Raw genomic sequence first — 13,462 nt, 5'->3', positions numbered from 1 at the left:
CGCCAGCCACAGGGACTGAGGGCTCAGGTTGGGTTTTCTACTCTCCCCTCAAAATTTTTAAGGACCAGTTTAAGGGAGGGCTTGGCTGTTGAGCTAAGAACTTTGTGTCCTGTTTTGTCCCTTTTCAGACTATTATTTACCATTTTTTAGTTTGCTGCAATCATAAAGATCTAAGCATGGTCTTTCTAGAACCAAATCTACTTTTTGTCTTGCACGAGCAGTGCCCACTACTTGGGTAGTAACAAGACCAGAGTTACTAAAGCAGATACCTCCTTATCAGCATTCGAATCTTCAAACCGAGTAATTTTATTCCCTAAAGCCCTTTTTGCTAAAATCTGATTCTAAAAGCTCATCTAAGTCATGTAAATTCTGAGCAACCTGATCCAGCTGAAGCTGTCCCTGCTCATGGCAGGGGGGTTGGACTGGATGCCCTTTAAAGGTTCCTTCCAACCCAAACCGTTCTGAGGCTATGGAAAGCAGGGAGTTGTTTTCTCTACAAGGTTCAGTGGAAATGCAGCTGTGTAACCCTGTCTGCTTGGAAGGATTTAAAACCCCCCAAAACAGCAGAAACACAAAAATTCAGATTCACTGTCTTTTTTTTTTTTTTTTTTTTTTTTTTAAAATCACTGAAGGTTCTAATGGCAAAGGGTGGAATAGTTTGCAATACTTGAAGCGCTTAAACGAAGTCCCTAGGTTTTCTAGAAGCACAGGTCACAAGTATCCATGAAATCTGCGTCTAAACCCATTAGCTAAAACCGGCTCCCCCCCCGCCCCCTCCTGACACGGGGACACGCTCACTCAGGCACAACTGGCACCCTGGGAAAGCAGCTGGAGCACACGCGACGATTTTATACAGTGCAATGAAGTGCTAGGCCGGCCACAGACCTGTCTGCAGCGCCAGGGCAGACGCCCAGCTGCCCGTCAGCCACCTCTGCTCTCTCTGCAGGATGGGGTGAAACGTACGCTGCCACTTAAAGCGTGCGGCCAAGCAGGAAACGAGCGGCACAGAACTCCCACGGGGCGCAGGGACGGCTCTACAAACCAGCACAGCGCTGCAGCAAAGCGGAGCAGATCCCGTGCAACCATTTCAACTGCTTCGTCTGGCAGGTGCCGATACCTGCTCGAGCAGACGAGCGCCTGGCTGGTGTTCACAGGATCCCAAGGAAAGTCCTCCCAGAAAGCTCTGCAGAGGGGGGAAGAGGAGGCTAGGAGTGCGCAGTGAGTAATCCGGAGGAGGCAAGGCTCGGCTGTGTCTGCTCTGTAATGCAGGATCCGAACTTCACGGCGCTCTGCACAGACGCAGAGAGCGTGGGAGCTGCTCACAGGAGCAGGGAACCTGTTTCCGTGTGCTAAGCTTGCGTTAACGCAAACTATGTTGGGCAGATCTTGTCATCTGGGACTATCTGCAGAGTAAGTTTGCAAAGTAAAACGAAGGCATGTCTGTGGCATGTGTAGGCCATGAAGACTCAATAGCACGAGCTTGTCAGCAAAGGCTAACTGATGGTTTCAGCTAATGTTTCCAGATCTTCACTGCTCACATTAACCACGGTATTTAGTTTAAGGCCATTCTCCCAGCTCGTAACCTTATTTACTTTAATTGCTGCTAAATACTCTGCTAAATGCAAATCCAAATGTTTTAGTAACAGGAGCTCATATGTATTCTCTTCCACGTTCAAGGCACAGACACCGAGTCCACGAACGTGCTCCTCCAAGGACCCAGTTCAACACTTGCAAGACTTGAGCGAGTACCGGATCCGGCCTTACCTCCACGGAAGGTTCTGGCAGAGCACACAACGTGCATCCAGGCTTTAAAGGTGCGGTAAGTCAAAATATAAATGTTCTAGTACGTCAAATCCCCCCTTTTTAGTATCTCAAATATGTAGACAGACGGTCTTCTAGAGAGGGAAATAAGAGAATGCAAAAAGATTCTGTCTAGAAATACAAAGTGAGTGTAACAAGGACTATCAAACACAAACCTCATCTGGTGAAGGAAAAGTTCTGGCTTTAAAAGTCTGTTACAAATCTCTTGGATATTTATTACATTACATGGAAGATGCAATTAAAACACCATTTTGAAGTTACAGTGCAAGAAATGCTCCGGCCGACAGCTCACAAGGCCCACACTGACAGTCTGTTCGTTATCACTTGTTTTCAATCAGTGTCTGCACTTTGTAGACAAGGTCTCTTGCTATCCTCAGAATTTCCTCGGCATTATGATGCTCTGCCATTTCTAAAAGACACAGACAAACATTCTTAACTGTCAGCAGCAGGAACTTTTCTGCCCTAGCACTGATACTAATCATTAGCATTAATTAATTAGTGAAACATTAGCAGCCATCCAAAAGCACTGCAGGGGGTTGTGTCTGTAGAATTAAAGACAGCATAAGTGGATGAATCCCTTAGTGCTGTAGGCCCTAGCATCAAGATCTAATCCTCCTGGTGTCAGTTCTCCTGTTGCAGACATCCCAGTGCCCTGGGACCAGGAGTGGGAGGTCTGGACCCACACGTGCCTGTGAACAGCCCTCCCGGCATCTCCGAAACGTGAAGCTGAACCCAGCTTGATCAAAAGATCCCGCTCCAGGCAGGGATGCAAGTGATACATGCAATTAAGAAGGGCTTCATGTACACGGAGCAACATGCTCACAGGGTTCTCCACACAGACATCTGCACGCTGCAGCTTGAAGCAAGATCAGAAAGTAGCTCTCGACAGACCCGAATCTTCAGTTCCACAATCAACATCTCTTTCAGCTCAGGCAAGTAGTGGTGGTTTGTGGTTTTTTTTTTTTTGTTTGGGTTTTCTTTGGGGTGGTTTTTTTGGTTTTGGTGGGGTTTTTTTTTGAGGGAAGCATTAATGTACAGCTTTGGAATAAGAGTGGCTGAGGCAAAAACAAAATCAAATTTGGGGCTTCTGCAACAGATGGCTGAAAGCCACAGCACTGATAATTTAGTAAATTACTGTGATTACACAGAATTGTTTCCAAACCTCTTAAAATATCCTAACAGGAGCACTTGCTTAGGCCTAACTTGCGTTCTGCGGCCAGGAAGAGACCTAGCTTGCTTTGGCAGAATACTTCTTGCTCTGGCAGTGCCTGCTGGCTGGCATCTACGGACCACTACGGTAAGCAATCAACCATGGAAGCCGTTTGGGGTGTTTTGCACGAACAGTTGCTTCTATGCTTCAGCCTCAGCAGGGTAAACAGAAGTGACTCTGGCAATTCTAAAACCTGTGAGAGAGTTTTGCAGAAAATTAAGCAACATTTTAGCGCCTCCCATTAAACCAAGAGCAAAGAGTCACTGTGGCAAATCTTTGTAGCAGAAATCCTGAAGCTTGCTTTGTGGTAAAAATTACTCTGAAAAAGCTACCATCTTCTGCGGTCCACGTAGCTCTTAGAACACTGTTGGTTGTGTGTGCCAAGTCAGATCTTCAAGACGCATGTGAAAATCTGGGCTCTTAATTTGCATAAGGGGTAAGAGATTCAGAGCTTAAAATGACCAAGGGCTTGTCATGGCAGCCAGAACGCTGCGCAGCTGCAGATAGTCTGAGTAAGGGAGAAGGAGCAAACTCTCATTACTTGCTTTTTATCAAAATGGCACTCTTAAAGTCTCTTACCGTTAAAAAACTTGATGATATCAGTGAAGTCCATGTTGTTATCACGGATAATCTCTCGATAAACTTCCACAAGTGCTAAGGCAATGAAAAGGACAAAATGTTCTGAAGAGATGTGCTTTGCTGCCCAAATAACTTCCCACACTGTAAATACATCCTCGTACAACAATTCTGAATGGGAATAAACATTACAAGAGCATCTGATTATTCAAATTGACCATTTCCCCCCCTCTAACTAACGTCTTACAGGCCTTATGCAGACATGAGTAGCACGTGATGACTCCTCCTTTTCCTCTCCCCCTCCTCCAGCCAACTCCTGCCACATGTGCAAGCATGGCAACAGAACTGGGTTTAAAGGAAAACTAAGAACAAACGTAGGTGTGGTGGTGCAGACTCAACCCCAGGGAGATGCTTAAGCTGCAGTAACCACACGATAGCAGCACAGGCAGGCCTGTTTGTTCAAGGTGGGGCTACGGGACAGGCTGGAAACATGAATGCATATCCAGGGCCTCCTTGGCTTTGTAATGAACCTATCGGAGCAAAAGCTCTGCTCTTCTTAATCGGCAACAATTAATTGGATAGTGGATGTGGGTAAGCTGGGTCTACGCATGCTGCAAGTCAGATACAGCCCTTGGGAGCTTTCTCTTCTTGAACCGTATAGGCTTATCTTCTGCCCAGCCTGACAGTGAGGTGCAGGGGACTGGGATGTGGGGGGACAGGCAGTTCTCTGTGAAGGAGTAGGTGGAGGATTTACTATTCAGTTAAGAGTCACAATTCCTCCCCCTCACGGTCAGGTAGATGCTCGTAATAAAGAGCTGATGGATGTGTATCACCTCCCTCTATCACCTCTGTGCTTTACAGTATTTGAGAGGGATGTCGTCTTTTGATTCTTGCAGATCAATCTACTCAAAGGAGCTACTGCCTCGCCTGACAGCACGATGGGTCTCTCTCCAGCAACGTTGTACCCAATGACTACAAGCAACTGCTGCTGTTAGAGTGGCTGTGGGTGCAGGGATCCTGAGATCGCGGGGTGCTCCCACAGTATATAAAGTACCTCATTCTGCAAAGCACAACAGCTCCTGCGCTATCGCTGAGCTGCTCTTTGCTATCAGATTAGAAAGGAGGTATCAAAGCTTACAAAGGAGTATGATCAACCTGAGCAAACAGGCATTTGCACTGAGCACAAACTTGGCTCCAACCGCATTATCAGGAATTTACAACGCTCCTTTCTAAGCTTTGACTTCATCCCAGTGCTAGTTCATCTCTGAGGGTTGCATTAGCTTTCCTAGCTACAAACCCTCTTGTGAGCCTAGCTGCTACTCACCAGCCAGACATTTAGACCAAAACACAGAGCTGTTCACAGTTTTGCACAGTTTTTTTTTTGTTCTACAGGCACAGAACACTATTACCTCTTTTAAAGTCAAGCAGGAACCAGCGGTAGCAGAAGTAAAAGTGAGTGTAATCTCCATTCTGGTGCATCAACTCAAAAAGCTCCGAGTCTAGAATCTAAAATGCAAAACATCAGCTGTCAGTATCTTGTCTGAAAGTAGCCAAGACCAAAGGTGTTGGCAGCTGGCTAAGGCTCCCACGCTGCTCTGCATTGCCAGATCCTGCAGTTAGTCAGCAGCCGCTGCTTAGCGCAGAGCTGTCCTTTTGCTATGTTTGCAAAATGCCGGTGGTGGGGGTGCCCTGACGCAGACTGATGAGGTGAAGAGTTACTGCTGCGCAGGTATGAGGCGACAACAGTGATTTTAAAGGCCCAAGCAGCAAGTCACAGATCCTACGGATTTTCATTAAGTGGCAAATTTTCATCTTCCCACCCAACTCTACTCTCAGATTGTAACATAGGAGCTGGGGTGCAAAGAGCAAAATCCATTCACCTGGAGACAAGGAGGAGAAGGGACTTTTTTGCTGCAAGCTGGTAATTCTGATGATCACAGTCCCACACTGCAACATCCAAGCTCTCTGGAACTGAACAACTACTTGCCAACTGTCTGATAGATGTCTTAAATGTGTAAGTACATCTATAGTCTTCCTCACAGATTTCATCCTAGGGGCTGCTGGATAAGCAGGGTGGCATCCTCTTGGCAGTCTTGCTGCTCAACAGAAACACTGCGGCCATATGTTCGTGTGCTACCTGCATTTGCTGTGCTGGCCATCTTCTTTGTTGACTGACCCCTATTTTCATTACTTTTTAATATACCATCTATCAAACCAAATAATGGCTTATCCTGATTCTCGCTCTTCACACTAATCTTGCTCAGGTGCCTGGTGCTTTCTGGGGTGGAATGTCTAGGCCTTAAATCCATCCAAAAAACCCCCATTCAGCAAGCATCCTGTGTGAATATGAATATAGCTGTGGTCTATTTAAACCTGTAAAAAGTAAGTTTGTGCCACAAATATCAGTGTTTTCTCTTCCAAAAAGCAGCGATGGCTGGGTCTTACTGCTATTTCTCATTTGACTTCAGTTGGAGCTGGACTGAGCCATAAACGGGAGGCATTACGCTGCGTAGCTGGTATACTGGAGGCAGAAGTTTGGGGGGTTGTTTTGCTTGCCAAATTAAGATGAATTGACCTGCTCTAATACACAAATCTTCATTGTGACAGCAAACGCTGTCCCCTGAGAAGCAGAAAATCAGTTTGGGGCTGCCTAAAACAATTCTTACCCTCCCCAGCTCTGACAAGGAGCCCCAGTCATTGGAGCCCTTGCCCTTCACCACGGCATCAAGCTAGTTCTGAGCCTCTGCCACAACCTCATCTTCTTTCAGACAGGATTCAAAAAGACTCACTTGGATTAGGGACCGCATGTTGGCAAAGTGTGTGTCCATAGCACCTCCGTTGGGGAAGTTCTGGCTCATCCTCTTCATCAGGTGGCTGAAGCAGCTGTAAGCCAGTTGATCTGCAGATACAAAGCAGAACGCTCAGTGTTGCTAATTGTGTGACTTCCTTCAACCAAAATAACATACTGCAGGACAAGGGAAAAACGGGGGTCTCCTCTTTGCTGTTCCCTAATCCCATCACCAGTATTTAGATGAAAGAGAAGACAGTACCTGACTCTGGACCATTTTTACTAGTGACGTTTCAAAAGAACCCAACTTGCAGTTGAGTTTTCAGCTTCAGCAACTGCTTTGAAAATTTAGTAAAATTCAATCTGTAAGTCAGTGTGTGAGCAGGGGATTCCGCGATACTGATGTTTGCCACTGCAACAACAGCTGCATGTAGAGAAAATACGATCGAGAGCCACAGGTTTGATTTTCCTGGTGAGCTAGCCCTGGTTAATGCATTCAGCTTCTGAAACAGCATTTCTAAAGAAAGACCTCCCTAAAGATACCAATGTGTTGCAGAAGAAAACCCTTCCTACCATTGTCAAGTATAACCATCAAAGGAGCCAGGAGGTCACACATGCCTTGAACGTAACCAACTTCTAGGTGCTCCCAAACATAACTGCAGAAAGAAGAAAACACAAGAGATAATAGGATTAAAAAATCCTCTTCCTGCATGGTGGCCTCAAAAATTTGTCTTACACCTAAAATACAGCTCTCCTTTTGGAAGCTTTTAATGTCTTGTTCTAGAGTGCTGTAAAAGATAAAGCTAGAAATCCAGAGAACTGCTACAACAATTCAAATCTTCACACACTGGTATAAAAACATGAGTATTTCTGATTATTTTTTTTTCAGGAAGATTCCTGAAAGGCTTTATAAACCATCCACGATGAGGACAGAGCAGCGCGTGAGACAGCAATATCTCTTGTAATATGACCCTTGCTGTAGGCTCTTAATGTGTTGTGAAAGGGTAAACGAATGTGATCAATTGCGTACTTCCAGGATGAGTTAACCAACACCAAACTATTCTCTTCCTGTTCCTCAAAAGCTAAAAACTGTATTGAAGTCTAATTTGATTATGTGAGATCAAATCTTAAGCAGCTGTTGAATGTGTGTTTTCCAGAACTTACTCACGCTTCACATTCCAGAGCATTCCCCAGCCCTGCACTGCTTTGTGCTTGGATAGAGAGGACCATACCTTACACACACAGCTTGCGTATCAGCAGTTTTTGGAAAATCAACTAACAAAAGCATAACAGTCTATGGAAAAAAGACCAGATTTTTAAAAGGTACCTGGGTTTTTTGGCTTTTGTTTTCTTCTTTCCCCTAGGTGGAATCTTGTTAACTTTTCTGAGCATTAAAATCTAAGATACTTCCTGCTTTCGGTGTGTTTAGTTGAACAGCCATCATGGCAATTTGCATTCCTAAAAGTGAAAACTAGCTTTCTATTGATCCCAGCTGGCCTCAGTGGTCAAAGATGCTTTTCTGATTTTGTTTTGATTTGAAGATGTCCCTCCACACTGTATCTGAGCACCTTGCAATTACTGCCATCTTTACAGCACGCCGTTAGGGCATGGATACATTAGCCTCGTAAGTAGGAAACCAAAGCTCATAGTACATTTAGAGAACAGTTCAAGGTGACGGATAGGGTCTCTCTCTCGAGGTAGAAAGAGAATCTTCTCAAGCCTGCATTCCAAACGTGGCCCGCCTGTCACACCCATGCTCTCTAACCTACCGTCCTACATGTTCCTCCTCTGCCAGTTTTAAGTCCATTAGCAAGAATTTTATACAAACTATTATTTTTGTATTACTATAGTTTATGAACTATGACAGAAATGTGAGAAGTAGTTCAGCTGACAAGCTGTGTTACCTGCACATGACATTTCGGAGTTTCTCTAGGTTATCGGCAGTAAAATACCAGTAATTCCGATCACACCTCTGGACATCTTTATCAATTCTGTGCAAATTTAAGGCAACAGTGTCCAATAACTCTATCTAGAAGAGGAAAGTTTGAGTTAGACCTGCTGAGTTTAGAGCATCCTGGGACTTGGTGCAGATTCGCTCTGAGAATCAACAAACCAGAAATAGTACCATTATACTTTGGGCATATGAAAGTATTGAAATGCTCAATTACTGTCAAAAATCCCAGGTAAAATGCATGCACTTCCACTGGCAAATGTTCCAAGCCTGTCCCGTTTCCAGGGGGTTATTTCTAGTTGAGCAACTTCAGCAGAGAGAGGCAGGCAAAAACTCAGCTACCAGACTGGTGACAGCAACACTAATAGAGATGGTGGAGTCTTGAATCTAGGTTTAGTTGTGGTTCAATTGCATTGAATGTGGGGTTTAGCTTGAATTAAATGATACTGAAATCTTACAAGTGGTGTGTTGTCCATACCCCCATACCTCCCCCCAGCCCTGGGAAATTTTTAGCTGCTAGAACTGTAACCGCATTCCTCTTCTTGCCCTCCCACTCAAAAAAAACCCCCAAATTTTTCTTGCTGTCTTATTTCCAATCTAGCTCAAAATCCAGATGAAATTATTTGGATGCAAAAATCCTCAGTTATCATCCCACCACCTGTAGTCCTAGTTTGGGATTGCCTCATTAAATCCTATCTCAAAAAGTACAAGTCTTTGCTAGCAAAGCAACGCTGTGCAGAGAAATGATGATACTTGTGACCTACCGTGTAGGATGCAGTGCAGACAGAAGCAACATCCATTAAATAATCCACCTGGGAACACAGCTGCTCTTCTGATACAGAATCCTGCGACTGAAGTACAGCTGACTTGGCTTTCTGCATACGTGGTATGTCTGGATCAGTCCTTTCCAAGTCAGTGCTAGCTTCTTCTTCAGCCCCATCTTCGAAGGAGACACTCTGTCCGTCATCGATGCTGGACAGGATGCCTGAGGCCACAGAGTAGTTCCTCGAGGATGGCAGCCCAGAGTCGGGGGAGTCAAACTCCACAGACTGTTGCTCTACGGCGGCTGCTGCTGCTGGTGCCTCTGCAGACACCACGGTGAAAGCGGGGTCGTCCTGACCTTTCGCGTCCTGCTCCGCTGAGTCCGTTTCATCTACAGATATAAAGACCTGGGGGTGGGCAGGGGAGAGAAGATTTGGATAAAGCAGGGGAGAATAGAGAAGCACGAAACATTTAATGTAGCAAACAAACCTCCAGCCGTGAGAGAGAAATGACTGCGTTATTTCAGTGAACAAGATCACTGATTAAAAGAGCTTCCCTGCATGCAAATAGTTGAGAGCTCCTCATTCAGTCTTCATACTGAGACTGTAAGTCTAAAAATAATACCAATTTATGATCTCATATCTGTCTCCTGTGGTGATATCTCCCTCTTCAAAATCTTCAATTAGAAATACCTTGGAAAGCAGTGAAGCTTCCCTACCTGCAAAACATCTGGTCATTACAATATATCTCCAGGTCTCCTGTCCAGCAATGTGAAAATAAACCCCTCTCCTGGTTATTCAAGTTACAGAGGGGTTAATTCAGTCTGCCTTTCTACTGCTCAGCATCTCACCTTAGATTGACAAAGGTCCCCTCTCCCAAAATAAAATCACACCCAACCTGTCAATCAGGGACATGACAGAATCAAAACCATGCTTTAAGAGTCAACGATCTTCTCCTCTGTGCTGGATGTGAATGAAGGACTCACAAGTAAGAGATCTAGAAAACTATTCCTCTACTGAGAGAAGGATCTGCTCTAGTAGGTGAATCTTAAAGCCCCTTAGGCAAGTCCTGCTTAAGAACAGCTATAGACTACCCAAAGTACAGACCCGCTCTTGGCTCTGTGATGGAGGCACTACAGCTTCACATTCTGTACAGGATTCACGTAGCTCCAGACTGATGGAGCTGTGCTAACCTACGCCTCTGCTTCCCTGGGCTGCAGCTCTGCAAATGGCAAGCTTCCCGCGCTGCCTGCACCGTATGGCTGAATGGGAAGTACCTACATCGTTGCTGATGGTGGAGTCCCTGTGAATCAGCCGCTGGACGTGGCTGTCAATGCTGCTGCCCGACGAAAACTTCGCCAGCGTGGCAGAATGTGATTCTTTCTCTCGCTGCTTTACAATCACCTCACAGGCTTTCCACTCAGCCATGACCTTCTGATACCGGAGAGCAATGTCTTCATCCACCTGCAGACAGACAGACAGATCCCGAAATGCTGGTCCTCCTTGGAAGATAGCAATTAACAATGAGTGGAAGCCAGGAGGGAGAGGCCTAAAGCAAGTGCCATGTCTCAAACCGAAAGCCTGAAGGATCCTGAAGGCCTCTTGCTACAGCACACATCCCTGTGACCAGGAAGCGCAATGACTGGAGCAGTGAGATGTTGCGTATTTACTGCAGGGAATAAACTATCACTGTAGATGCCAGAAAAGAGTCGTATAAGCATGCATATATGCTATCAATAGCGTTTCAACATTGTTCAGGAAAGAACAAAAGACGTCACTGGCTTTCATGGGAAACCTCACGTAGAAGTCAGGTGCAATCTGATGGAGTAATTGCTGCTTCTAACTGGATTATTCCTAATTTTATTACACCTCCTTCCCAACTCCTTCTCTATTCCAACTCTAACATTGGCCTTGCAGTGAATTCCAGGGCACAGGTTTATAGACATCAGCCTGTATGTCTCTATCTGTATTAGATGCTTGAAGAGACTCCTGAGCAGTAGAAATCCCAGCTCACACAGCCCAGTCTTGTGGCTGCACTGCGCATGGCCAGATCCAACCACTCTGGTTCCCATAGCAATAAAACAGATTTTTGCCACTGCTGGCTTCCTTGGTTGAAAGACAGACACAGAAACCCCCCCTTGAGCTATTAAGGGACATGTAGTAATTTTACTACTCTGTCACTTGTCAAGAGCTGAACAGAAACCGCAATTGTGAGTTGGCTTCAGGCTCGGGACTCTGCTGGCTGGAGTCGCTACCAGAGCATTCATGCTAAGAGCTGCAGGCTATTTGTCACTTGAGATAGCTGTCGAGTCATAAATCATAAACCACAACAGTTCGTGGAAGGCTGGAGGACACCGATGCTTGGGAGAGCCCCAGATACTGATGGATGACTGCAAAAATATCATCAGAACGCAAAGATGATAAATCACTTGCGATGATTTCAGTTAAGGACACGATAAGTTTCCTATACATGCAACTGTTATGACTGGTTTTATGTCATTCATTTGACAGACTCTTAGATCCAATGGTAAGCTTCAGGCTCCAACAGCAGAGGAGTCGTAATTACTGTTACTTACTACTGGCATTGAGTAGCTCATTAGAATTCCAGATAAGGTTTGGAGCACCCCTCTGTTAGTTTGGTACAAACTCAGGGAAAAAAAATTTCCTGTAGGAGGTGGCATTCTGCAGATCAGATGTTTTATACCTTGCAACATATCTTTATGAATTTGCTGTAATTCCTATCATACAAACGGACTCAAGGATTTCTCTCGTCTTGCCAAATGTCTTAGGTTCTAGCTGTATACATGCGTGTGCGCTTTGAAGCTGGGGCTCGAATCCATGAGTTGTGGCTCCAGATCTCCCACTCTAAAAACTTAAGTATCTGGGTTCTTTTTTCAGTTCCAGACATACCTTCTATTTCTACACATGGATCATAAATCTGATGGTTCATAGACCTGTGGAGAACAGAGACAGCAAAATGCAATCTGTGCAAGAGACCTCCAATATCCTGTATTTCTTGAAAATTTGAGTTTAAAAAAAAAAGAGTAATGAGTGGAGCACCAAAGGCAAATGTAATAATTCACACTGCATCTGAAACAAGTGCTGCAATTTAGCCAGACCACCGCTGCTGCAGCTCTGAACCAAATTCATAGAAGTGTTTGGAAGGGCCCTCCATTTTTCATCAAAACAGTAGGAGTTAAGGAACCAGTCCATGTGGTGCTCTGGAAGGATTTCTTTTTTCAACTTGTGCTGTTTACAAAAAAAGGGTTCCAGCAGGACTATGGCGATGATTCAGCCTGGCTGGATATCTGGACTTGCGTCTCATCTGAGGCAGTTTGCCTGGCCTTCAGGAGATGGGGCAACCAGCAGGACTTACAGTCCTCGGTGGTTTCTGGGGTACTTCATCTTCTTCCGATGCTGATGCCATGAGAGGGCAGGAATTTGCCTCAGCAGTGCTCAGCAGAACACGCTTAGAGCTGGAAAATCTAAATACCTACAAAGATGACTGGATTCAGGGTGAAGAATCTAGATCGTGACCCAGTTTGAACAGTTAAGGGGTATATTTCTCCATCCGTGTTCAGAACTGGTTTGTAAAGATCACTGTGAGGAAAAACAAGTCAAATTGCTGTAGCAATTTTTAGTAAAAGAATGCTACTTATAAAGTGCCCACTGTCTGCAAGATAGCTAATTTTTCCATTGCAAGGCTCTAGGTCAGGCTGCCCTTGTGATCTGCAGGTGCTCACAGGGATATAAACTATCCCTTGGAATATAAAATAATTGGGAGTTAGCAAATGCCAAATGTTTTGATATATAACCCACTCCTTATCCATTTAATCCAGAACAGGATCAGCTACTGCGTGAGTGCTACCTCCCTGGTAATAACACTAATAGAAAAGCAGATTAATGTGTTAATTATATTTCAGGGCTAACCTCATTACTGTTCTAGGCCATTCAGCAAACATTTGGGTGATTCTTAATGTCAGTTAGAAGCAATGTTTTACCAACATACAAATCCAGACCTTACCTGCAGGGCAGTGTCCTACTATATAGTCCTATGGCTCTGCGAAGGAGAACATCCCTTTCCTCAACAGTCAAGGCGTAAGCCTAGCAGCCGGGGTCTGTACTGGCAAACTGGTGCTCCCACTACACACGAGCCCAAGGACTGCAGCAGACCTTTACACCAGTGGTGGCACTGCCCAGTCTGCTCATCACAGCAGGCCCACACTTAAGTTCTTGTTCTGCACACGATCAGCTCTCAGCTGCATTATGGTATGAACCCGAGCCTATTACGCACCATCCGAGGGCAGTGTATTAGCTTTGGCTCAGTGCTGCAATAAAAATGCCACCCGGCATTC

General features: G+C 45.1%; 1 protein-coding gene across 8 annotated transcripts in view; it reads right to left on the bottom strand.

Annotated features, from left to right (window-relative positions):
- Positions 1-1,813: 1,813 nt before the first annotated feature.
- The window catches only part of SGSM2 (small G protein signaling modulator 2), a 57,131-nt gene continuing 45,482 nt past the window's right edge, over positions 1,814-13,462 (bottom strand). For 3 of the 8 annotated variants that reach the window (XM_035889368.1, XM_035889377.1, XM_035889384.1), the window contains exons 15-22: positions 10,389-10,571; positions 9,111-9,515; positions 8,300-8,424; positions 6,969-7,051; positions 6,397-6,506; positions 5,017-5,113; positions 3,611-3,778; positions 1,814-2,230 (exon numbers count right to left, since the gene is read on the bottom strand). In XM_035889368.1, the coding sequence (XP_035745261.1) occupies positions 2,142-2,230; positions 3,611-3,778; positions 5,017-5,113; positions 6,397-6,506; positions 6,969-7,051; positions 8,300-8,424; positions 9,111-9,515; positions 10,389-10,571 (1,260 nt within the window). In that variant the 3' untranslated portion in view covers positions 1,814-2,141. Of the gene's footprint in view, positions 2,231-3,610; positions 3,779-5,016; positions 5,944-6,396; positions 6,507-6,968; positions 7,052-8,299; positions 8,425-9,110; positions 9,516-10,388; positions 10,572-13,462 lie in introns of those variants that run through there. The other 5 variants (XM_035889389.1, XR_004841315.1, XR_004841316.1 and 2 more) reach the window with 5 other exon arrangements.

The sequence above is a fragment of the Egretta garzetta genome, unplaced genomic scaffold, assembly GCF_000687185.1.
Source record: "Egretta garzetta isolate BGI_Z169 unplaced genomic scaffold, ASM68718v1 scaffold120, whole genome shotgun sequence".
NCBI lineage: Eukaryota > Metazoa > Chordata > Aves > Pelecaniformes > Ardeidae > Egretta > Egretta garzetta.
The sequence above is the reverse complement of the archived record's forward strand: the minus strand, read 5'-3'. Positions and strand labels throughout refer to the sequence as shown.